This window comes from Vombatus ursinus, unplaced genomic scaffold (genome assembly GCF_900497805.2).
Source record: "Vombatus ursinus unplaced genomic scaffold, bare-nosed wombat genome assembly UNPS02009975.1, whole genome shotgun sequence".
NCBI classification, from domain to species: domain Eukaryota; kingdom Metazoa; phylum Chordata; class Mammalia; order Diprotodontia; family Vombatidae; genus Vombatus; species Vombatus ursinus.
This window is the reverse complement of record NW_020949753.1, coordinates 4,998,085-5,024,406: the sequence shown is the minus strand read 5'-3', so window position 1 is coordinate 5,024,406 and position 26,322 is coordinate 4,998,085. Positions and strand designations below refer to the sequence as shown.

Genomic DNA, 26,322 nt, shown 5'->3' with positions numbered 1-26,322 from the left:
GAGAGTAGTAAACACACGTCTCCTTAGATCGCATCACCTTGGAAGAACTGAAAGCTCACCCCTCCTCTCCCCCCAGAAATAGCTCTGAAAACAGCTGCACAAAAAACTTGTAGCTTAATATTGATATATTTAATATATTTAATAATTCAAAGTCAAGAAGTTGGCAGGGAAAATGAGCAAACAACAAGAAAAGATCCTGACCGTAGATAGTTATTATGGTGACAGGGAAGATCAAGACACAAACTCAGAAGAAGACAATAAAGACAATCTAGGAAGCCATCTTGGAGAAGCTGCCGCATAGTTATCCCATCTGGACATAGATTTGGAACAACACAGCAGCCCCTTCCCATCTCTAGCTGGCTGTAAAGAATATCCTCTAACTGATTTCTTTCTTATACACATAAGTCTAGTGTATTGACTTTCCCCTTTCCCCCTCTCTAGTATGAATTCTGATTCGCCAAATCCACGTGAGAAATGTTAGATGGTCTGTAAAAGCTTCATCTCATTCTAGCCCCAAGCCTAAAGCATTGGAACGGCCTGAGTCATTTGAGTCTGGTCAACAGTAGCCACAATAGTAGCAATGGGCACCAAAATCAGAAAGTATTACCAAATAAATAGGAAAATATCTAGCAGTACCCACCAGAATGTGATGTACAAGCTGAGACAGACTCATATGATTGACTCAACTATAATGCTGATGAGAAGATAGTGTGAACTTCCTTGTGAGGAATGGCACTTGCTAGGCCCTGGCTGACAGAAGTCATGTTGCAGACTCCATGTTTGATCCCTAGTGGTCCCACCTGGGTCCCTTGACGTTCCTATGTACCCAATAGCTGAAGCCAGCCAGCTTCATTTAGACAAGGTCTGCAAGGCTCTCCCGAGCGTCATTGGTTTAGTCAACTTTCATAATCATAATCCCCTTGTAGTTGGTAAGGAGGTTGCAATCCAGGCCATTTGTCTCTAAGGTTTCCCTTTCTCCTTGGTCCCTGTGAATCTGCCTCATAATAGCACTCAGATAGGGGGGCCATCTCTAGTTGTCCTGATCTATGTCTTGTTACCGGACCTAGATGGAGAAAGTGAGGCTGGGGACTTGGCACAGCCCTGCCTCACTTAAATCCAATTCATTTGCAAGTCACGGCATCACCTTCCTGATGTCATGGTCCTCTTCGAACGAAGGACAAACAACAACACCAGATGAAAAGACAGAAGCCCAGGATTCGGAGCTCAGGGTAAGCATGCACCTCAGCTGAAGACTGCGCTTGCCCATGGAGCTTGGGAGCCACAAGCATTCATGTAAGAAACTGCCTGACTTGTGGTGTTTGAATGCTGTATTCCTTCTGTGTATCTCATCCATCATCTCCCTCCCCCACCCCAGACCTTTCATTGTACCCACCCAGGTCCTTTTAGAGACCACATTTGTGAAAAAGTGATGAGTATATAGAATATAAATTAAATGTTTTTACTGTTGGTACTGGATTTTTTTTTCGGGGAAAAAAGCACAATACAAAACAAACATTGATTAAAAGATAGTGGTAAGTAAGAGATACTCGATAGTTGGCACAAAAGCTGTTGTTGTTCAGTTGTGTCTGATTCTTTGTGACCCCATTTGGGGTTTTCTTGGCAAAGATACTGGAGCGTTTTGCCATTTGCTTTTCCATTTACAGATGAGGAAACTGAGGCAAACAGGGCGAAGTGACTTAACCCAGGGTAACACAGCTAGTAGTCGGAGGCCAGATTTGGACTCAGGAAGATCAGTCTTTCTAACTTCAGGCTAGCATTGTGCAACCTTGCTGCTCACAAAAACATAACTGATTTGAAATGAAGTAATTAGGAGTGAGTGTTTGGTTAAGACACATACTGTACTTTGGTTTACAAATTGTTCTTGTTATTTTAATCCCCTCAAGGCAACACTTCCCAGACATACTGTAAGAGTCTCAAGAATTCTGGTTCATTTTCTGGGTCAGCGTTCATTCTCAAATCTTTGTTGTGGTTAAATGTCCCCGGGGGGGGGTAGGAGTAGGGAGGATCCTTGGTTGTCTAAAGGTCCTTGGTTGTCTAAGTAGGGAAGCTATGTTGGTGTTTGATTTCTAAACTAAATGAGGCTTTTAAGATCGATTTTCCCCGCTTTTCTGAGATCAAGGGATTTTTGAACATAGAAAGGAAGGAGAATGATAGGGGCAGGGTGACTTTGGGGTGTAGGAAAGAGATCTTGGATATTAAAATGTCACAGAGAGGATGAGATGAAATATTTTAATTTCAACTGAATTGTGGGAGAGAGAAGATAAAAGTCACTCTACTTGAGAAAGAGAATAACAAACTAATAAGTAAAGTTTTCTAACTGTGAAGCTTAACTATTTAAGAGCTATGCCTTTCATGGTCAGCTTACCTGTTTAAATTTCATTTAAGACTGCAACACTTGATAATAGGATCATTGAATTAGAGCTAGAAGTGACCAGGGAGACCCTTAAGTCTTACGGAGAAAATACAGAGGTGAGAACCTGACATTTTGCCTATATTATCCAACTTCTTAGGAGGCAGCTGGCATAGTGGAAAGACCCCCGGCTATCTAGGAACTGGGTTTGAATCCCACCTCTGATGATCCTACCTGTGTGACAAGTCCCTTAATATTCCTGAGACTCAATTTCCTCGTCTTTCAAATGAGGGGATTGGAGGAAGTGGCCTCCAAAGTCCTTCCCAGCTCTAATCTACAATCCTTTTGTGAGACCTAACAGAAAAGTTATTTTTGTCCACCAGGGTATGGAAAAGACAAAAATAGAATAAAAAATGGTTGCACGAAATGGAAATATAATAAAATTTTGAAACCATAGATTTTTCCCTCAAAAATAAGAAAGATGAAGATAGTAGTCCTATATGCATAATCACTCAGTATTCATTCTATTTTTATAAAAGGTCCTAAGATTTGGCACTGGAAAACATCTTAAAACCAGTTCAATCTAAAGTCCTCATTTCTTTTTGTGTTTGTGGCCAACCACTGCTTCAAACTGAACATTTTGGACCCGATTTATGGCGGCCAATGCACGCTCAGGAAGAAATCTGTGGAAGAAAAAGGAAAGCTTTTCAAACATTGTTTGAGAATATAGACACCAGCACTCATATGAAATGGGTGAAAGTAACAGATGCACAGGACATTAACCTAAGGATTAGTCGCTTTGCCAGTAGTTTTTTCACTGTCAAATTTTGATTTTCTGATGATTGCCTTGCCTGGATTTGGTTCCTTTTCATAGTTAGTCAATTAATCAACAAGCATTTATTTATTAATCACCAACTATGTTCTCGGTGCTGTGCTAGGTGTTGGAAATATAAAAACAAAAACAAAATGCTCTCTACCCTAAAGAAGCTAATATTCTACTGGGAGAGAACTTTTTATTCTTCTTTCCCCTATTGCCTTTTCATATTTATATTCAAAACCCCCAATATGTCAGCCCTATATTTTAGAAGACATTCAGAATACTAAGGTTTCTCTAAATCATTAAGAAACATCCTCTTCAATATCTTCAATATTGTCTTTCCACACTGTTTCCATTTTGCACTAGCAGAAAACTGCTTGCTTTGAATGACACCACATCCTTGACCACCTGTTTCAGAGCAGGTTACTCCTTTTCCCATTAATTCTCAACACAATGAACTAGAAGGAGGAGGTGGCATACAAAATCACAGAATTTGAGAGTTAGAAGACTCCTCGGTGGTTTTCCATACTTGAACCCGTACTTGAAAAGGATCCTCATCATTTATTTTCCAGAGTATGGCCCCTTAGGGTACCTCTTCTACTCTTTTCTGTTGTTCAGTCGTTTCAGTTCTGTCTGACTCATCAATACCCTATTTGAGGTTTTCTTGGCAAAGATATTGGAGTGGTTTACCATTTCCTTCTCCAGCTCATTTTACAGATGAGGAAACTGAGGCAAAAAGGGTGAAGTGAGTTGCTCAGGGTCACATAGCTAGTGAGGGTCTGAGACCAGATTTGAACTCAGGTCTTCCTGACTCCAGACCCTATGTTCTATCCACTGTGCCACCTACCCTTTTAATCTTACCTTGAATAATTATTTTAATTATGTATTATTATTATTTAGCTCTGCACATGTGTATATTTTGCTTCCCCCAGTAGGCTTTTTATACCCAACACCTAGCATAGAGTAGATGTTCAATAAATGTTCATAGGTTTTTGGAAAGAATTGCAAGAGGGATGTTATGCATATAACATTTTTTTTTTTTTTTTGCATATAACACCAAGGCAAAAAATTTCCCTGGAAATGGAGATAAAATGATCATGCGATGGCAGATCATAAGATTGGACTGATATGGAGACCAAAATAGGTTTAAAAAAACAAACCCCAAACTCAAGCCTTTCTATGTTTGCTCATGTAAATACCAACTACATAGCACATTCAGTTTTTTTGAAAGTTGTGCATAGTAGATTTGCAGTTTCATGTTCAATTGTCTTTTTTTATTTTCCTATGTTATGGAAATGCTTGTTTTATTCCACAAATTAAAAAAAAGAAAAAATATGATTACTAGGTGTGAATCGAGGATGAAAACAACTTCCTTAGGCAGTGAGAGGCTGCAGAGTAAGCAAGATGACTATATCAGAATGAAGCACAAAAGTACTGAAAACTTGGAATATTGAAAATGTTTCAGAATGAAAAGCAACATTTAGTATTTGATTCTGAAAAGAAATATTCCCCTATTTTGTGACAGTTTGCAATATCTTCATGGCTGTTCCAGTGTTTTTCTAATGACTGAATTGGATGTGCTCATTAATTAATTAATTAAACCAGGAAGAAACTAAATATACACAGCAAAAAGAATGCCTTGTTTAAATAGAGACATATACAGCGGAGAAAGAGAGAGATCTCACTCTGTCAGTGAGAAAGTCCAATCTGACCTTCCTTTGAGTGATCATGAAGGAGATGCCTGGAAATATTTGGGAACCATTTTTGTGGTCTTGGCATCTCTAGGACCTGGCATAGGTAGGTATATTTCAGACTATAAGATATCCTAGAAGTAGGGTTAAATTATGGCTCCAAACACCCTTCTTCCATGGCTTAAAGCTTAAAGCTGAAGAAAGAAAACATTTATTTGTGGAATATAATATGAGCTCTTAATTTTTTTTTTTTGTTACATATGGACCTTAAATAACTTTAAGGTCTGTTGAGTCTAACCCTAACCAAACCTCCACTTTACAGATGAGGAAACAGAGAAGTTGAATAACTTTGGTCAAGATCCCACACATTTCCGCTTGCAGTTGCAGGAGTGGCTTTATTTAACAAAATTGTCTAACTGGATTCTTTATTCGTCTAGATTATCAAATGGCAATAAATATATTAAAATTCAGTATGCTTCCTTGTTAAGCTGAAGTTTTCTTGCTTGAAAAAACAAATTAAAACCAATCACACCCTCCCAAGAGCATAACTGAGTTAGATTATTTCCAAGTAAATCTTCTTACTTCCTCTCCCTGACTTGGGGTGCTTAATCGGTACTTGTTAGGTTCTGAACTGAATTTCTGCTTCTTTTTGGTGAAGATTTACTACACAGTTTTGTTATTGTCTTTGCCTTAGATTCTCTCCCTCTGCCAGTATCACCCAGCAATCTCTCCTCCTTGGAGGTTCACTGTATGAAATAAATATCCTATCCAGATTTTTGTTGTGGTACATTAGGATCTAGATTACCCTCTTTTCTTGACTGGCTCATAGTTTACATCCAGATTAATCTTTGGCTTCCAAAGTCTTAGAGGTATCAAACATAAATGATGTATCTTCAAATTTTGACCCTCAAGTTCATCAACTTCTTCAAGTACATTGACTTTCCTCTTCTTCAGCAACCCACAGGGATGTTCATGACCTTGATAACCCATAACTACGTAACCTTGATGATCTTGTGTTTTTCCACTTCTCTCTGTCCGTCATTCCCCCTAAAACTGTTTTCGTCTTTATGACCCTGTAGTTTATTACTGCTCTGGCCTTACTTTTCTCCATTCACAGCTGGGACCCTGAGTGGTTAGTTCTACTCACTGTCCTTCACTGTCTTCTTGTCCTACTGCCATTCTCCCCTTTGCCAAGCATCAACCTTGACTCATCCCCACCATCCACCTACTCCTAAGCTGCTGAACCATGTTGTGACATCATGCTAAGCAGACCCAGCCAGTTAATGTTATCTAATCTTAAGTGGTCCCTCATTGTTGAACCACAACATTTTTATTCTTCTTTGATCTTCTCTGTATACCTAAGTTGCTATTCAAAAGCTTCTCTTTGATCCTCAAAATTCCCATCTCTTCCAGGATCTCTTAGTAGATTTCCTCACTTCCAACTGTACTGAGAAAATAGAGGCATCTGCATTGAGGAGCATGGAGGAAGAGGAAGCCTTTCTCCCCAAGTCAATCAATGAGCATTTACTAAGTGCTTACTACGTGTAAGACATCATGCTAAGTGCTGGGGGTGCAAAGAAAAGCAAAAACATTTCCCGTTGTTTTCTTGTATCCTCATTGCCTAGCACATTTCAAAACTAAAAAAAAAAATTGAATTGGAAAAATTTTGTGAATAAAAATGGTGCGCCTATCTTTTTTTTTTCTCCTTCTCTCTAGAACTTACAGCAGGAGTAGTATTCTCCACCATCAACAGCCACTAATCACCTTGCCTCCTTGTTTCTACAAGAGGCAATCTCTTAGAAACCCAACAAATCCAGAACAGAACTCTGTTATCTTTCTCTTCCCCAAACCCTTCCCTTTTCTGAACTTCCTGCTAATACTCCAGTAGGGCTCCACCATCTTCCCAATCATCAAGGCTTGCCCTTGGTGTCTTCCTCACTTGCATTCCCCCACATATCCAATCTGCTACCAAATCTTGTCATTTTTACCTTGACACCATCACTGCTCTATGTCCCCTTTCCTTGGCTCTCACAGCCTCCACTTTACTTTACGCCTTCATCACCCATCTCTCTCTTAGACTATAGCTTTCCAACTACTCTCCTGGCTTCAAATTTCTCCCGACTCAAATCTAGCTTCTATTCCCCTGCCAATGATTTTCTTAAAGCAAAGGTCTGCCTGTGTCACTCCTCAGCTCAATAAAGTCCAGTGCTTCCTATTACTTTCAGGATCAAATACAAAGTCCTCTGTTTGGGATTTAAATCCCTTCATAATCTGACCTGTTCCCTTCCAATGATAGTTCCAGGCTCATTGGAAATATTAGACTCCCTTTCCCACACTCTGTGATCCAGCCAAACTGGCCATGTCTCTGTTTCTCATGAAATTCTATCTCCCATTTCCAAGTTTTTGCACTGGCTGCCCTCAATGCTTGTAATGCCCTCCTTCCTTATCTCTGCCTCACAGAGTCCTTCACTTCCTTTAAGATGCTGCTCAAACACTCTCTTCTACATGAAACCTTTCCTGATCCCCCTGACTGCAGTGTTCTCCCTCCCAAACCACCTTGTAATGAACTAATTTGCACCTATTTGTATTTATTCATGCTGTTAATATTTATATAGGTACTTCTTATCTTCTTCATCAGAATGTATAAACTACTATGTAGGAATTGTTTCTTGTACTTACATTCCCAGACCTAACCCGGTATCTGGAACATAGTAGGCATTTAATAAATGCTTGTTGATTAATTGCTCTATCTCCATTAGCCCACTTGCAGTCTCTCCCACATGGCTCTCTATTTTCCATTTTCATGCTTTTGTACTAGCTGTTTTCCATGCATGGAAAGTCTTTCCTGGTTCCTCCACCCCCAGCTGTTAGTGGCTTCCCCTATGAGTTTACCTTCCTTGTACTATCTCTATATCTTGTCTATCCCTAGTTATTTACATGTTGTCTCCCTCATTAGAATGTGAGCTCCTTGAGGTTAGGGACTGTGTTTTTGCCTTTATTTGTGTTCCTAGTGCTTAGCGCTCTGTTTGGTGCATAGTAAAGACTTAAATACTTGTTACCTGACTAGATGATTCAGGTGAGAGTGGATGATAATGGTAGAAAGGAGTCATTACTACTTTCATAAAGGGATTGTGGTCACAGTCTATTTCCCCCAAGTTTAGAATATGTCTTTGGCAAAATGTACAGTTGCAAACCTCTGGTACCACTATTGGTGGCTTGTTTTTAAAGTATATATTGTAGAACACTGGCCCTGGAGTCAGGAGGACCTGAGTTCAAATTCAGCCTTAGACACTTACTAGCTGTGTGACCTTGGGCAAGTCACTTAACCCCAGTTGCTTCCCCTTCTCCAATAAAGTATATCTTCTACAATACTTACTTTTCTAATGCCAAACAGAGATTCAAATATGATGGAACAAAAATCATTTTCTTGTCAGTTAGAATTCCATCCATTAGTTTCTTCACAACATCATCTGTCTCCAAAACAGGCCATAACCTTTAAAAAAATGGATTTTTATTGGCTAAAACAGAAATCTGAAAAAAAAAATCTTTTGCAAATAAGCTCCCTTACTGAATTTTTTTGAATATTAGCAGTTTGCTTTGTGTCCCTCTCATACTCTCTCCCCAACCCCAAGGACCACACTTTGCTTCTACGTACTTATTCTTTTACATGAAAAAATATGAAAAGTGTTAGATTTGTTCTACTTGGCCCTAGAAGAAAAGGTTTGGCCAATGGGTGGAGCATTGTGAAGCTAAACATATTACAAACATGTGTTTTAATTCATCTAACCTGGCACTTCACATGATGTACTCTGCACATAAGTTAAATAAATAAGGTGATAATATACAGCCTTCTCATACTCTTTTTCCAGTTTTAAACCAATCAGTTGTTCTATGTTCAGTTCTTACTGTTGCTTCTTGGCCCACATACAGGTTCATTAGGAGTCAAGTAAGATGACCTGGTACTCCCATCTCTTTGGGGACTTGCCACATTTTGTTGTGATCCCCACAGACAAAGGCTTTAGTGTAGTCAATGAAGAAGAAGTATATGTTTTTGGGAGCTCCCTTGTTCTCTCCATAATCCAGTAAATGTTGGCCATTTGGTCTCTAACTCTTTTGCCCCTTCAAAAACCAGCCTGCTCTTCTGGTAATTTTCAGTTCACATAGAACTGAAGCCTAGTTTGCAGAATCTTAAGCATAACCTTGCTGGTATATGAGATGAGAGCAATCGTTTGGTAATTTGAACATTCTTTGGCATCGCCTTTCTTTATGACTGGGATGTAAATTGATCTTTTCCAATCCAGTGGCCACTGTTGAATTTGCTGGCATATTGAATACAGTACTTTAACAGCATTGTCTTTTAGGATTTTAAATAACTCAGACAGAATTCTGTTATTTTCATTAGCCTTACTGTTAGCAACGCTTCCTAAGGCCCACTTGACTTCATTCTCTAGGATTTCTGGCTCCAGATCAGTAACCATCATGGTTATTAGTGATGTTAAGATCTATCTTATACAGTTCTCCTGTATATTCTTGCCACCTCTTCTTAATGTCTTCTATTTCTGTTGTCTTGTTAATTTTTGTCTTTTATCATGTCCATTTTTGCATGAAACATTCCCTTGATATCTCTAATTTTCTTTTTTCTTTTTTTCTTTTTTTGGTAAGGCAGTTGGGGTTACGTAACTTGCCCAGAGTCACACAGCCGGTGAGTGTTATGAGTCTGAGGTCATATTTGAATTCGGGTTCTCCTGACTCCAGGGACAGTGCTCTATCCACTGTGCCACCTAGCTGCCCCAATCTCTAATTTTCTTGAAGAGATCTCTTGCCTTTCCCATTCTATTATTTTTTTCTGTTAGCATTGCTCATGTAAGAAAACCTTCGTATTTCTCCTTGTTATTCTCTAGAATTCTGTATTCAGCTGGGTACAACTTTCCCTTTCTCCTTTCTCCTTTCTCCTTTCCTTTTTTCCTCAGCTATTTGTAAAGCCGCATGAGACCACCATTTTGTTTTCTTGCTCTTCCCTTTCTTTAGGATATTTTTTGATGCTGCCTCCTGCACAATAATTGTGAATCTCTGTCTACAGTCTTCTAGGTACTCTATCTACCAGATCTAATCCCTTAAATCTATTTTAAACCAACTCAACATTCTTTTCTAAAATAGTCTATGTATCTCCTATCTCTAACAATGTCAGTGCTTATAGGAAGGTGTTGACACAGATCGCCAGGATTCCATCTAACACCATGTAACATTTTTGTTTATAAAGTTAATAATACTTTAAAAAGTTAATAGATCTGAGTTCCAAGACTGTCTAGTTTAGAAGGAGTTGGTTGGCTTGATCTCAGTTAGATGTGGTGAAGAAGGTTGTACTTATTTTCAAGTCTATATCAATACTGTTTAAGGTTTGTCTCTTTCTATTAATAGACTAACCAACCAAAGCCATGCACCCTATTGTATGGGAATCTTGGACTGCCCTGGTTTTAGGCAAAAATTTGTTCTGTTTTCATTTCTCCCCATATAGCATTCCATCTTCCCAGCTTTTTGTCAAGGAAGGAACAGATCTGCAGTCAGACTGATCTACTATAGAGAAACCGTGGGTAAGTCACTTGCCTCTCTGGTTCTCTTTTTTTTCATCTGTAATATGAAGGAATTAGAGTAGAGGATTTCTAAGACCCTTTTAATTTTGATTCTAGTCTTTCAATAACCTACAGAAGAAATCCCAAGATAAATATAAGAAAGTACAAGGGGCTTAATTTGCCATTTCTTTCGGAAATATTTTCATTATAAAGGAGGACTTCAGGACAATTATCCCTTTCAATTCAATCAATTAATAATTTTAATTATTTATCAATTTAATTATTTAATTAATAATTTTAAAGTTCCTACTATGTGCCAGGGACTGTGATGGATGCCACGAGCACAGACAAAAATGAAACAAACAGTCCCTGCCCTCATGGGTCTAGTATCCTATCAACTAGTATTTATTAGTAGTGAAATGAAATGGTTCATAGAACCATGGAATTTCATAAGTGGAAGAAGCCTAGGTGGCCATTGGGTCTACCCTTATATAGACTCATCCTTGATCTTAGGGAGTTGATTGCGTTAATTAAGCAACTTGAATTACACAATTACACGCCAGATGATGGTTGGTGGGGGAAAGGCCATTATGGTGTCCTTCCCACACCATTCTGCTTATTTGTGAAGACTGAATATTACCTTAGATATCCAGGACCTAATTTGTCCCTGCTTCCTTGGTAGCTGATTGACCATTATTGCTAGTTTTTTAATGCTCTCTACTTTCTAACTACTACTTTTATCATAAGTGCCAAGAGATCCACTTAATTGGAACTTTACAAACTGAAAGCTCAAACTCAATATACCTTCAAAAAAAGCTGTTTCTCTTCACAGGCAAAGGAAGAAAAGCCTAGGGGCTGGAAAGCATTTTGTTTGGGTTTTTCATCTAAACCCTGAAGATTCATCATGGAACTGAATGCTAAGGCCACATGGTTAGAGACTTACAAACAACCGTCCAGACAGATGGCGGATGCTGGGAAGCTGAGAAGCTGCGGAATTGCAGGAGGGGACCTTCCAGGGTCAGTTTTGCAATGTGTAGCCCAGGCTAGAGACTGAGTTGTGTACATTGGTTAGTCTCCACTCCAGACAATCAAAGAACTAAGTTCCAGCAAGTGATCGATCATCTCTTAACAGCTACTCATTCATCTTTCCCTCCTTATGCCAGTGCTGGCTATATTTGGCACCATTTCTGACTTGTTTCTTACTTTACTGTGTTAATCTTTTATATTGACATTGTTTTACTTTTTAAAACCATTGTTTTAGTTTTTGCACGCATCTGTGGTGGAATCTGAATGTTATTTATTTATATTTTCTGAAATAGTCCTGGGATAGGAGGAAACATAGTGCCCAAGTGAGATTTATGCAGAAAGAAAGGAAATGCAGTGAGATTCCAGTGTCTGTCCAATGGTTAGAAGATATTTCTAATCTCTAAGCTTTTTATTATTCATTATTTTACTAATGAGTATTTTATTATTAATTACTTGATTAATAATTGAGAGTCTGTATTTTGTAAACTTTCCAAATAAGCAGAGGAAAGGATCTTTGCGACTCTGGGACATTGCTCCTAGCAAAAACTGTGACTTTATCTCTTTGGTCTCCTGTAGTCTGTATTGCTTTGAACAGGGTGGTTGGGGCAGTCTCTGCCTCTGAGAAAGGGGAAGAGAAGAGGAGAGAGTGGCATCTCTGTGCCAGTTCTGTGGGCATAGAGATAGACACAGTACTGTGTCCTTCCCTTTTCTTTTGCAGAGGGAAATGAGGAGCTAGCCCCAGCTGGCCAGCTCTGCCCCTCACTCAGAGGTCACATACACAATATAGTCAGATTGGTAGGTAAAATTGTGTTTTTTCCTCCAGTCTTTAGGGTTCTCTTAGCTTTGATCTGCATGAAAACTAGACTTCTTAAGTCCTATCCTGTACTCATCTGTCTTACTCACCTCGTGCTTGGGTTCTTGGTAAATCCAGTATTCACAAAAACAGGACAGAGACAAGAGGTCTTGATTCCGTTTTTTCCCAGGGCAGCAACTTCTGCTGTTAGGGCTCTGTGAAACCCAACAGCAGCAAATTTACTGGAACTACAAAAGAATTATGAATAATTATCATCTAATGGAAAGTATGAGGTGCTTTTCTTTATGAGAGTTCTACAGTATAAAGTGTTTATTTGTTTGGAAAATGAGCAGAATATTATATCCAACTTCACACATTCTTCTATATTGAGTTTTCTTAGATTATGAAAAAATTCATCTTAATTTAGATTCCTTACATGCTTAAAGAGAGTGAATACATAAAAGAAAATTGTAAAATTGGCCATTTCCCAGGGACAAATCATGACCATTGCTCACAGGCATAAACAATTTTTAAAAATATCGACTATAACAATGTTTAGCCAATCACTGATTGTCTTTACGATGTCTTTGAATTCAGTCTCTATAGCTTTAATTATTTTTTCTTACATAGGAAAAAAAATAAACGTGAGTGCAAAACTCTATGAAATCGATAGCTATACTGAAATACTTGTACTATACAATGGAAACAGTCCTGGCTTTGGAGTCGGAGGATCAGAGTTTCAATCCTGTCTCCCTTATTTAGGAGCGGGGTACCCTGGGCCAAGTCTCTTCATCTCTCCGGGGTTCAGTTTCCCCAGATGTAAAATAAGGAGAGTGAATTAGATGGTTTTTAGTGTCCTCCTAGCTCTAAAGTTATGACTCCATGGTACACATTTTCCTATCAGCATTTGCACCTAGCTTTGCAGTTTTCAATCTGGAAAAGCTACCACTTGGACTTCTTAATTTTGTCTCTAGTATGCCTGTAATATATTAACTCCTTTAAGAAAATAATAAAAAGAAAAAAGTTAGCTGCTTTTTACATGGGTAGTAAGGGAGAATGGATAAAATGCTGCATCTGCAGTCAAATCTAGTTCTGAAGATCTCTGGGGTCACGGGGTTCTTTAAGACTCAGTTTCCTCATGTGCAAAATATAGATGACACTACATATCTCACAGTGTTGTTGTGAGGAAAATGTGTTGTAAACTTTAAAGTTCTGCATAAATATGAGTTACCGTTCTTTAGAGGAGAAGAAAGGGAGAAATTCCTTTAAGTTTGTATTTTTTTTAAATATTGAAATAGTTGCATGTTTTACATCTCGGGGGGGAAAGGAGGTTCAGCACAACCACATTCATGTATTCCTGTGGTTGCATGACCTCTTTGTCTTTCTTTGGGCATAACTACATTATGTCTCTTAAGGAAAGCACAGAACATGGCCAAAAATATGGTGCTCAGGTACCCACTAAGCCGCTGACATGTACTTCCATTATCATAACACACTACAAGTGAGTAAACGTCTTGTCAAAATATTGACAAACTGACGCTATTTTTTTTAACCTGCAGCATGGCAGATGGTATAAGGCAGAGGGAAGAAACTGGGCTAGCTTTTGATAGAATTTTCAAAGTCGAGTTTCATATAAGTGGCATGGCGCTACAAGCCCTTTTTTAGTATTTTCTTCTGCAGATAGGCATTGGCACCATATTTGTTAGTCTAATGCCTACCTGGTTTAACATTATTATGTAAAGAGATGATAGAAAAATAAACAACAGTTCACACACCAAGTCATTTGAAACAAATACACACACAAAAATTCTCTTGCAAGAGATCTCCAGCTGGCTTGGCACACTGGCCCTGAGGCTATCACATGTAGGTAGTAGCCTTTCTGCTTCCAATGTTCTTTATTTCACTGTACATTACAGTTCAAAGTGCATTATTTATTTTCTTATGGTTATCTTTGACTGACCTCTGTGATTCAAATCCATACTGTTTCCAAATCTAAAAGCAGTTCAAATATGCATAACCACATCTTTTCTGGTTCAAGTAGATACATTACAAACTGTATTTGCTTTAGAGTTCTGAAAATACTAGGAAAGGGATGGAGTGTTTGAATAATCCATCAAAATAAGAAAATAGAAAAATGCCGTAATAGAAATCAATACATACCAATAAGGGATAAGATAAGGAATCACTCCATGTCCACATATGGATGCTACAGTGATAATGTGACCATGGTTTCTCTGCATCATAGAAGGCAGGAGCGCTTTAATAATCTTAAGAATAGTTCAAAGGGGAGAAAGAAGGAGAAATGGACATTATTTTCAATACATTGCTTTCAATCTTAGCCAAGAAAGATGCTAACAGGAATGAAGGAATCCTTCTTTCACAGGTCCGTATTTGTGGTTTATACATACCCAGAAGTGACCTAGAATGTTGACTTCAAATGTTTTGGTAATTTCCTCATCTTTGGTGCTCAGAAGATCAGCTGGGTAAACCGCTCCAGCATTATTCACCACGATGGTCACATCACCAATGTCATTCTTTATCTTTTAAATTTAAAGAACAGATTAATGTTGTATATCACAACACAACCCTGAAGGTTTCAGGTAGAGGTAAGCAAGGACTAAATTATTTCTTCAGTTTGCATTGTGAGGAAGCACAGCCCGCCCCACCCCCACTCCCAGCTTAAGCAGGAAGTATATTAATGTAAACATTCATTCATATATTCATTTATTCAATTCCTACTGTCTGCCAAATATTATGCTAGGCATTGGGGATACAAAGGAAAAAATATAGTCCCTGCCCTTAAGAAGCTTATAGTTATATTGAAAGAAAACAATATAGTTATTTGGGTGGGGGAGATAGGAGAAGAAATGGCATTTAAGATGAGCCTTGAAGGAAATTAAGGATGCTGTGGGACTGGAATAAGGAGGGAATATATGAGAGCTAGTCTGGTGAAGGCATGGAGCCAGGACATAGAATGATGTGTGCCAGAAACAATAAATAGGGAAAAAAGAAGGAGGATTTATAAGAGGATCTATAGGTAGCAGAAGATTCAGGATGAATCCACCAGCTTTTCAAGGACTAAGGGAAAAGGCCTCCTCTTTTCTTAAAATTATCCACCCAATGTCTGTTTATCCAGTAACCTGAATTTTGACTTAACTACAAAGAAGTCAGAGGTTAGCTAGAGACAGATTTAAATAGAAAATGAGGCAGAAAGTCCATCCCCTGCCTAAATATTAGGAACTTTCCTAACTGGGGGCCTGGAGCAATTTTGATTGAACTTATAACTTTTCATCTAAAAGAAATTCCTTCAAGATTCAGAGAAAGGAACCATGTCATCATATTGCCCCTGTGCTTAAAAACGAGCTAATCAATGTAACAGGGTGTTACATCTATCCAAACTTATTTTATAGAATGCTTGTCACCAAAGCTCAGGAGAGCTTTTTACAGATTAGCAGACATGAAAAATATTATGTCAGGGGCCCTGGAGTCAGGAGGACCTAAGTTCAAATCTGGCTTCAGACACATAACACTCACTACCTGTGTGACTAGGGGCAAGTCGCTTAACCCCAATTGCCACACACACAGATACAGACACAGACACAGACACACACATGCACACACACACACACACACACGAAAAAAGAAACGAAAGATATTATGTCATAACATAGTAATGTTATGTAACGCAGACTAGCTGAGTCGCTCTGGCCAAGTCATTTAATCCCTCAATGTTCTAGACAACACTCTAAGATTATAAATTGTGGATTAAGTACTCCAACTCGCATTTATCAAGGGAGTTTTCTCACCCAAGAATTTCCTCTATGAGTGAAATCCCTATCCATGGCCAATATGTACATAACGCTTTAAGTTTCCAAAGTGATATACATATATTATTTCTTGTGATCCCCACAATAGCCCTGTGAAGTTGGTCTTATTATTATCCTCATTATTTAGTTGAGCAAGCTAAGGCTGAATGGGTTAAGTGACTTGTCCAGGGTCACCCAGCTAGTGTCTGAGACAAGATTCAAAGGTAGGCAGGGATATGTTAGTAAAAATTTAACAACCAACTCTTCCTCCCTTCCTCCCCCATGTACACAGTACACACTTTTATGCATAATCTGCATTATTAACATTTTCACCATCATTTTCTCAAATCTAGACAATCAATCAATCAATAAATCTGATCTGTAGCATTTGCCAATTTGTAAATTGCAAGGGCTCACTCAGGCCCATCCCTGTACTTTGGTCTTGCTAACTCTAAGCCTAGCCCTCTATCCACTGTACCTTCTAGCCAATGCAATGCAAAACAGGAGTGCTTAAAAAAGAAATGGACCCAATAAAAAAAATTCCATTTTCTTTGGAATATATCTTGTCTCCAGCCAAGCTCCTGTGCACATTTAAGGTCAATAATAACATGACAGTGAGAGCCAGCTCAGTGTATTAGATAGAATATCTATGTATGTATATGTGTATGTGTGAGAATGTGTACGACCATGTATGTGTGTGTGTGTGTGTGTTTGCCTCTGTACCTGAGAGGCAAGTTCTTTGACCTTTTGATGTCCCGGGCAATTCTCTTACACCTATGAGAACAGCTGCATTAGTAGATAAAGTTTCCTCATTGGAAATTCCCCTTATACCAGTGAAAATCACAGCTCCAATAAAAACCAAACCAAACCATAATGCTTAGATAAGAGAGTATGCTATGTAGGCAGGGAGAAAACACTATCACAGAGCGCTACTTCAAGGCTGAGAATAATGCAAAAGGCTTTGGTCTAAATGTTTGAATCAGTCCTTTCTTTTCTCCAGGATCCCTTGTAATTGATTCATTAAGAGTTTGTGCGGAGAAGTACTTAGCCCTTACCTTGTCTATCATGCTATAAATTTCCTCTTTTTTGCTGCAGTCAACCACAAAAGCACGAGCCGTGGCCCCTAGTTTTCTGCATTCAGCAGCTGTTTCTTCAACACCGTGCTGCAAATGTAAAAAGAGATGGAAAGGGGAAAAGCAACAAACATTGATATAGCACCTATGGTATACCAGGCACTGCGCTAAACACTTTACAAATACAATCTTATTTTATCTTCACATCAACAACCATATGAGGCAAGGTGCTGTTATTATTCCCATTTTACAGTCAAAGAAACTGAGGCAAACAGAAGCTAAGTGACTTGCCCAGGGTCACACAGCTAGTAAGTGTCTGAGGCTGGATTTGAACTCAGGTCTTTCTCTATGCAAGTCTCTACTGTGCTACTCAGATAGAAGGTAAACTGCAATGATAGGGTTGGGAATAGAAACCAAGAGGGTTAGAACTGTTCACAGAATGTCTTCGTCCTTGAACTTAGTCTTTTGTATGTGACAGTAGTAGTTCTCATGTTTGTGGTTCAGGTGTTTTCAGTTGTGCTCAACTCTTAGTGAACCTATTTGGGGTTTCCTTGGCAAAGATACTAGAGCTGTTTGCCATTTCCTTCTCCAGCTCACTTTTTAACAGATGTGGAAACTGAGGTGAACAGGGTCAAATGACTTACCCACGGTTACATAGCTAGTAAATGTCTGAGGCCAGATATGAACTCCAGGCCTGGTGCTCTATCCACTGCACCTAGTTCTTATATAGAACCTTTTACTTAATTAATTACATTTGTTTGGGGGGAGGCAATGGGGTTAAGTGACTCGCTCAGGGTCACATAGCTAGTAAGTGCCTACGGTCAGATTTGAACTCAGTGTGTTGACCAATCAGAGTTGATCGGCACCCACTGAGAATATCTACTCTTTGAGAGGCATATAACTCTGTCCCTGAACCCCTAAACTGAGCCACTTCTGGACTGTAACTCCTACTCATGTGTGCTGCCAGCTTGTGAGAGAAATAAAACGTAGACACACAACCTAATCAGTTTGTTTCTTTCTTAGAACAAGCTATTTTTGGGGTCAACAGTTCTTTGACCCCTGGTTCTCTGCTAGTTATGCTTTCCCCTCTAAAATATCAAATAATGAAATAATATATCCAAATACTTATCAAATGTTGCATTTTTTTTCAATATTAAATTTTTTCTAATATTGCTCTAAAATTTTTGTCTTCCCTCCTCTTTGCCCCAGGAATATTTCATAGCCACAGGCCTCCCAGGACCAGCATTCATGGGTTCTTAGCAACGTGTTTAAAATTGAAAATTCATATTCAACAAACATTTATTAAATGCCTACTATAAGCCATGGCCAGGGCTAGGTGCTAGGTTTACAAAAACCTTAAGGAGCTTATATTCTATCAGGGGCCATACAACTTACATAAAGATAAAGAGAACACAACCAATTGGTGGTGAGGGTGAGATGGGAAATAGAGGAACGCTTTACCTAGAAAGTTGTCTCTGGGCTAAATCTAATCAGTTTGTCTAAAATGTAGAGTTTATGAAGGGGAATAATAAAAAATTAGTCTAGAAATATGGCAGTCAGACTGGGTAGGGTTTTAAAAGTCAGGCTGAATAGTGTGCATTTTACTCTGGAAACAACAGAAAACCTTAAACGGATTTCCCTCCTCTGTCATCTCCTCTCATTTATCCGCTATCTCTCCCTGTCTACTGGCTCATTTCCTTCTACCTACAAACATGTCCGTATCTCCCCCATACTCAAAAAACCCTCACTTGATCCTTCCATTTCTGCATTCATCCTAGGTTTCTTCTGTTCTTTGGAGCTAAACTCCTCAAAAAGGCCTTCTGCTATAGATGTCTTCACCTTCTACACACCCTCTAATTCAGTGAGACTGGCTGTTCTATGAACAAGACACTTCATTTCTCATCTCAGGGCATTTTCTGTGGCTGTGCCCCATGGGTAGTCTACTCTACCTCCTCTGCTCTGCCTACTGACCTCCCTGGCTTCCTTTAAGGCCAGTTAAATACCACCTTCTACAGGAAGCCTTCCCCAGCCCTTCTTAATTATTCCAATTTATCCTGTTTATGCCTTGCTTTGCTTATATTTGCTTACATATTGTCTGCTCCATTAGATTGTAAGCTCCTTGAGGTCAGGGGACCTCTTTTGCCCCTTTTTGCATCCCTAGCACTTAGCACAGTGCCTGGAACATAGTAGGCACTTAATAAATGTTTATTGATTGATTCAGATATTTTCCATGGTCAAATTAGTTTGGAAAATGCTGGTCTAGAATCTTTACCTACAGCAGTGCTATATATATATAGTCAGCTACTATACTCTCTAGACATCATTTATTTTGTTTTTCCTATAACTTTTTCCTTAAATTCATGCTGGAGATAGTTAGTTGAATAAGTAGTGGTTATAGTGCTGGGCCTGGAGTTTCAAATCCAGCCTCAGACACTTAGCTGTGTGATCCTGGGCAAGTCACTTAATTTCTGTTTGCCTCAGTTTCCTCATCTATAAAATAGGGATAATAATAGCACCTACTTCCCAGGGTTGTTATGAGGATCAAATGAAATAATCATTGTATAAAGCCTTAGCACAGCGCTTGGTACTAGTAAATGCTGTATAAATATTAGTAATTATTATCACATTATCTTCTGTGTTCATGTCACATTCATTTCCATACATATCCCTTCTTCCCACTTCCCCAGCCAACAAGCAATCTTTGTAACAAAGAATTTAAAATAAAAAAAAAAAATAAAGAGAAAAAAGCAGTTCAACAACTAACTTGCATGAAGATATCAGAGTCTGTCTGACAGGTATGCAGTATTCTGCACTCCGTTTTAAAATTTAATATTTTAATTAAAATACTTAATTTAATATTTTATTTGATATTTAAATTAAGTATTTAAAAATTTATTAATATTTTATTTTTTCCCCAGTTACATGTAAATTTTTAACATTCATTTAAAATTTTTTTGAGTTTCAAATCTCTCTCTCCTTCCTTCTCCTCCTCATTGAGAAGGCAAGCAATCTGACATAGGTTATACATGTACAATCATGTAAAACATATTTCCATGTTAGTCATGTTGTAATTTCTGTACTCCTAATCTCCCACCTTTGCAAAGAAGCAGAAGGCACATTTTCTCAATTTTTCTCTAGAGCCAAGCTAATTGGTCATTATATTTATACAGCATTCCTGTTCTCCTTTTGTTCTATGTATATTATTAGAGTTATTGGGCATATTATCTCCTGGCTCTGCTTACTTCATTCTGGATCAGTTTGTATAGCTTTTACCATAACTTTCAAGAATGACCTCTTGGAACTTTTTTTTTTTGGAGGCAATCAGGGTTAAGTGACTTGCTCAGGGTCTCACAGCTAGTAAGTATCAAGTGTCTGAGGTCAAATTTGAACTCAGCTCCTCCTGACTCCAGGGTTGGTGCTCTCCCCCCTGTACTACCTAGCTGGCCCTTGGAACTTTTTCAAAGACAGACTGGTGTTATAACTTCAAGAACATTCCTATAGGATGTGCCCAGTAAGGAGTAATGAAAGAAGTTTATCAAGTCTGGATAGAATCTGGATTTGAAGAAGAAGCAAACAATGCTCCCTATGCATTCATTAACTAAATAACTATGGATAATGAACTGAAACCATCATTAAAAAGAAATCACTGAATACACTGAAAGTACAGCTTTGTCCCGAGACCCTCCTGGTGATTTTTAGCTTAGAGTAAATATTTGGTTCCCTTCTCCTGATGAAACTGCCTTGGTCTTCTTTCAAGAATATTTCAGGAGATATGGTGCTTTTTCCAGGCCTTCCAATGGGGGAGACTTGCTTGGTACCTAACCCTGGATGGTTTTATTTATTGGAGAAGTAACGTTCCATGAAAACTATGCTGGTTTTATCCATGACCTTGGATGTTACAATGGTTTCCTTTAGCATTTTTGTGACCTCACTCGATTGGTTTGTAAGGCAGCCTTAGAAGGTGAACAAACTATCCCTATTTATAGGGTTACAATGTTAAGATCCCTGGTGAGTCAAAATCAAACCCTATAGAGATACTTTCCAGTCATGGAGCTAACCTTACCTCATTGCCTTTCCTTGGGATCACATACAAGTAGAACTGGTGTAAAGGTAAGCCTTTCAGGAAGCCACGGCTAATTGGACCCCATATGATCCAGTGGCTGTCCATTTACTTCCATAAGTCATGTCTGTGGGGGTTGGGAGTGGGAGGGTGGGGGAGAATCTGCTCTCAATCCATTTCACCTTCCTTGCTGCCCCTATATCCGTAATCAATTGTTAAGATGAACCTGAACTTTCATTAGGAAATCTGTCTCTAGATTACAAAATGGTCACTGAAATATGAAGTTGGTTTTACATGACAGGTCGAGTTTATCTTCAACCTTGACTACTCTTTCTGTGTTGTATTTACTCTGTGTATCACATCGCTTTCCCAAGGCAACACTTTGTATCACCAAAGGCAAGATGGGAATATGGCCCTCAGGCTGTAGGAGTAAAGGACCCAGCTGCAATAGAAAATCAAACATCTCCCACTGCTGCAAAATGTCTGAGAGTCAGGCATTATTCCAAATTGTAAGTCGCAGAATCTCGGGGTTCAGAGGGACTTCATGAAGCCATTTTATTTATTCTCCAGGCAGGAAGCTAACTACACAGCCCCTTCATGGTACAATACAATTTTTGCTTCTTATACAACTGAGACTTATAAAATTTAAAAATCTCTAAGAAAAATCTTGCTTTCCTAAAAGGACATATCTGGATAGGTATCTGGGATATTAGTTCTATTGACTATTTTTCATGGACAGAACCATGTTTTCCACTTCTCTTTCTTTCTTATTCCCTTTACCTCTCCATTCCCTGTCTCCTCTTTTTATTTGACTTACACTTTAACTATGTCTCTTTCTACACACACACACACACACACACACACACACACACACACACACACGGATGGCTTCTGCACATTTCTTGGTTTTTATCTTGCTGTCTTCTTAAGCTTCTTGAGGACAGACTCAATTAATCATTTTAATATTTATCAAAGCATGTCCAGTGAAGGTCTACCAGATACTTGTTAACTTATAATATGTCTTAGCTTAGAGAATTTTGTAATTACTTACTAGGAAAAACTGAAGATTAGCTTCCTAAAGTCAAAACTATAGAGTAACTTCTTTGAAGATTTTGTATTTTAAGATATATACCTAAAGAGAATGAGTGCTAACTGTATCAACAGAGACTATTCTTTCCTGGTTTGCCTAGTGTTTGGAAAATACACATAATCCTCTAGTGGTAGGCCTTTTTTTCTAAACAAATACTCAGAAGAGACTGAAGAGAAGACTTGTTTGCCTTGTGTGGGGCAGTGTTGTGTTGGTGGTGTTGGTGGTGTTGGTGGTGTTGGGGTGGGGGCTGGATGGTGGGGATTGGGAGTCAATAGATGGGGATTAAGAGGTGCAGGTTGTAGATTCTGAATGTTCCCCTCTGTCTCCTCTCCTTTGGTTAACATGAAAGTAAGGGAAGAGAAGCATATATGAAAAGGCAAATAAACTATATACCTTCCTTCCCTGTGTCAGGGCAAACTTGACCTTTGGGAAGGATTGTGTTTGTTAGAATTAATGATACCTTTGTTTATTGTTGCTTGTTATGACCAAGCTTTCTCCCTTTTTTTTAAAATAAAATTCGAAAGCTAGGTTATTTGTTCACAGGCATCTGGGTATAAGTGGAGAAAGGATTTAAAGTGATGTTGTTGACATAAGGCAGTGCTGGAGAGATTGTAGCCCCTAAGATTCCTCCATCTTCCCATTACATAGATTGTATAATGTGAGGGATTTTTAGTCTTAACAATGTAATTTACAATGAAAATTCAACTGATTCAAGGAAATCTGGCTCCTCTAGCATATTCTATGATTTCTCCTGAAATTCATATACATATGTTACAAAATATTTGATTACTATGCTTAATTCCATGCATCTCTGTTTGGGGCATACAAAGGCTCTGGTCTGTAAAGGAAAAAGAAATATGGGATGTTCAGAAGAAAATATGACTACAAAGAGGACTAATTTTTTTTTTAATTTAAACTGAGTTTCTCAATTTTAAAAGAAGTTCTTTATTAATTCCTTTGGACACCTATAAAATGATCTCCTACTTCATGATTTCACTGTAGGAATGCTTTTTAAAAATACTCATTTGGCAAATTAAAAAGAAAAGATAAAAATCCATGAAAAGTTAATGTACTAAGAAAAGCTCATAAAAAAGTACAAGGGACTTTTCTGAGAAATCTATCAGCATCTTAGCTAGTAAAAGATTGTATTAGAACACTTATTGACAAGCAGTTGCTTTCTCATGTCACAGAATTTTATGAAGGCTATCTGGCTACAATAAACATTTCTCAGCTCAGCCACAAATTTGTATTTAAAAAATATTTATTTTTAGTATTATTTTCTTTTTAAATTTTGAGTTCCAAATTTTCTCCCTCCTTTCCACCCCTCCCCAACCCACTGAGAAGGCAAGCAAAATGATATCAATTATACATGTGAAATCATGTAAAATGTATTTCCATCTTAGCCATATTGGAAAAAAAAGTGAGAAAATTATACTTTAATTAGCACACAGAATTCATCAGTTCTCTGTTTGGAGACGGACAGCATATTTTCATCATGAGTCCTTTAGAATTGTCTTGATCAGAGAAGCCAAGTCTTTCACAACTGATCATCATTACAACATTGCTCAGCTGTAAATTGCTTAATGAAAAAAGCTTTACGAAACAAAAAGAATTCTGGAATTCTAGGTACAAAATAATGACTTCATGCAACTCAGAAATTATGTTAACATGGCCATCTATAACTTCCCTACACAGCAAAGGAACAAGAAAGGGCCCTCCTCATCAACCTTTTACTCTTGAATACTAAGGACTTTAGGATTGTTTTCATTAAATTTAAAATATACAGGAACAGGACTTCAAACTCCTACTCCCAGTGTGACCCTGGATAAGTCACTTCACTCCTTTGGGGTTCACTTTCTTCATCTGTAAAAATGACCAAGGATTAGACTAACTTCTTTTTGTCAAGAACCCCTGGGGCAGTCTGATGGAGCCTATAGACCTCTTTTCAGAAATTTTTTTAATGCATTAAATAAAATACATAGAATGCCAAAGAAAACCAATACAATTGGTTTTGAAATACAATTATCAAAATATTTATAAAAAAAGACCGGATTAAGAGCACCTAAAGTAGGGTGGTCTCTGAGGTTCTTACCAGCTCTAAATAAATAATAAATAAATAAAATAAAATTAATAAAAAGACAGGAATGGGCTACCTCCAAGATTCTTGTAGATCAAAGATGAGGAAAACTAGGGATGGAAAGTAGCAGTTGCCAATGTGCAGTGAGAAGAAAATCAGAAGACATTTTTTATTGAGCCCAAAAGGCTCAATAAAATGCTCCTTTGATGACATTAAGAATCTTTTTTTTTTTAAGACCAGCAGACCTTGTTACAAGGCAAGTGCCACCAAAGACCGTGAGTCTAACAATATGAATGGCAACTCAAATCCAACACTAGTAACTGAAAATTCTCCACAGAGCTGAGATGATCTGAAGCTTAGTGGCATGATCCTTTTGAAGGGAGGAAGTATGCTTCTCTCTTCTTCTAGAAATACTGAACATAGAATGACCTGGATTTCCTCACATGTTGTGCTCTGTGAAAGGGAGGTTCAGTCGTCACTGTGGGGTCCCATACAGAGCTCTAAGGCTCTAAGACATCATGTAAAAGGGGAGAATATAGTACCAGAGAATTTACTTCCAAAGATGTTTCCCCAAGTTTTAAAACTGAGAATGCAAAAAAAAAAAAAAAAGGCTAAAACTCTCCTAGTTTCTATACAAGGTTCTCAGTTGGTAGAGGTAGAACATCTGACCATTACGTTGCTTTTTTTTTGCTTTTTGGTGAGGCAATTGGGGTTAAGTGACTTTCCCAGGGTCACACAGCTAGTAAGTGTCAAGTGTCTGAGGCTGGATCTGAACTCAGGTGTTCCTGACTCCAAGGCCAGAGCTCTATCCATTATGCCACCTAGCTGCCCCAGCTACGTTGCTTTTTAAGAAGTGTAAAGCACTTGACAGATACTCTCTCATGCTTTGATCCTCACCACAGTCATGCAATGTAAATGCTACAGATATTATCTTCATTTTATAGATGAGGAAATTGAGGCTGAAAAAGGTTTAATGACCTGCAGAGGGTAACATAGGCAGGAAATGTCTGAAATTGGATTCAAACCCAAGCCCTCTTGACTCTAAATCCAGTATTTTTGCCTTTGGGCCACACAAGTTGAGAAGTTGAAAGAAACAGAGATGTATTTCATTACCTTATTAATATCCCACAGAACCAGTTTGCTTTTGTGTTTGGCAAATTCACAGGCAGTGAGCCTCCCAATTCCATGACCAGCTCCTGTAATAAGTACAATTTCTCCACTGACAGACTTCCTTTTCACTGGAATAAATAGCTTCACCAAGGCCTCCAGGTAGGAATAGATGACAATGGCCACAAGTAGAAAGAGTTCGACGATGATGTTCATTGTTTTGATTGCAGTTCTCTCTCCTAACCTATTATTTTCCTTTAGTGGAGAGAGCCACGGAGAAAGGTGTTAAGGTTGGAGCTCCAGTTGTGTCCCAGGTATTAAAGGGGACAGGAGGGTGATATGCAAGGCCACAAGAGCAGGCTTTCTTCTCATGTTCTGTTGATTCTCTTGCAATAGACTCACTTGAAGTGGTGCCAGGTGCTGACAAACGCCTGCACAAAAGATGAGGAGTTAGCCTATTCGTGGCATTTGTTTGCAGAACAACTCTGAAAAAAACAAGTTTAAATTTTTTGAAAATAAATTTTTATTGATAATTTCTTACATTGCCAAAGTTATCCACATCCCATAGGACAAATATTTTTTTAGGGAGGAAAAAAAGTCAGCACCATTGATCAATACACTGAAAAAGTCGAAAAACACATGCAGTGGGCCATCCCTGGGGCACCTCCACAGAAGGGTGGGTTGGGAGAATCCTCTCATCTCTCTCCGTTTAAGTCCTTGCAGAACTATTCTAAAATGCCTGGTACAATTAGAGAATTATTAGATCCAGGGCAATTCTAGAAATACTACCTAAGTTAATGGAATTGGCTTTTCTTTCTCCCAGAAAAATGAACATTTGCAT

At 38.4% G+C, this 26,322-nt stretch overlaps 1 protein-coding gene across 1 annotated transcript; it reads right to left on the bottom strand.

The window, feature by feature from the left end:
• Positions 1–1,696: 1,696 nt before the first annotated feature.
• HSD17B13 (hydroxysteroid 17-beta dehydrogenase 13) lies at positions 1,697–25,910 on the bottom strand. The gene is made up of 7 exons (XM_027853416.1): positions 25,488–25,910; positions 17,130–17,237; positions 14,677–14,808; positions 14,429–14,535; positions 12,379–12,516; positions 8,256–8,372; positions 1,697–3,054 (listed from the first exon to the last, which is right to left on the bottom strand). The coding sequence occupies exons 1-7, from the start codon at positions 25,695–25,697 to the stop codon at positions 2,964–2,966; spliced, it is 903 nt and encodes a 300-aa protein (XP_027709217.1). The 5' UTR covers positions 25,698–25,910; the 3' UTR covers positions 1,697–2,963.
• Between the last annotated feature and the right edge of the window lie 412 nt (positions 25,911–26,322).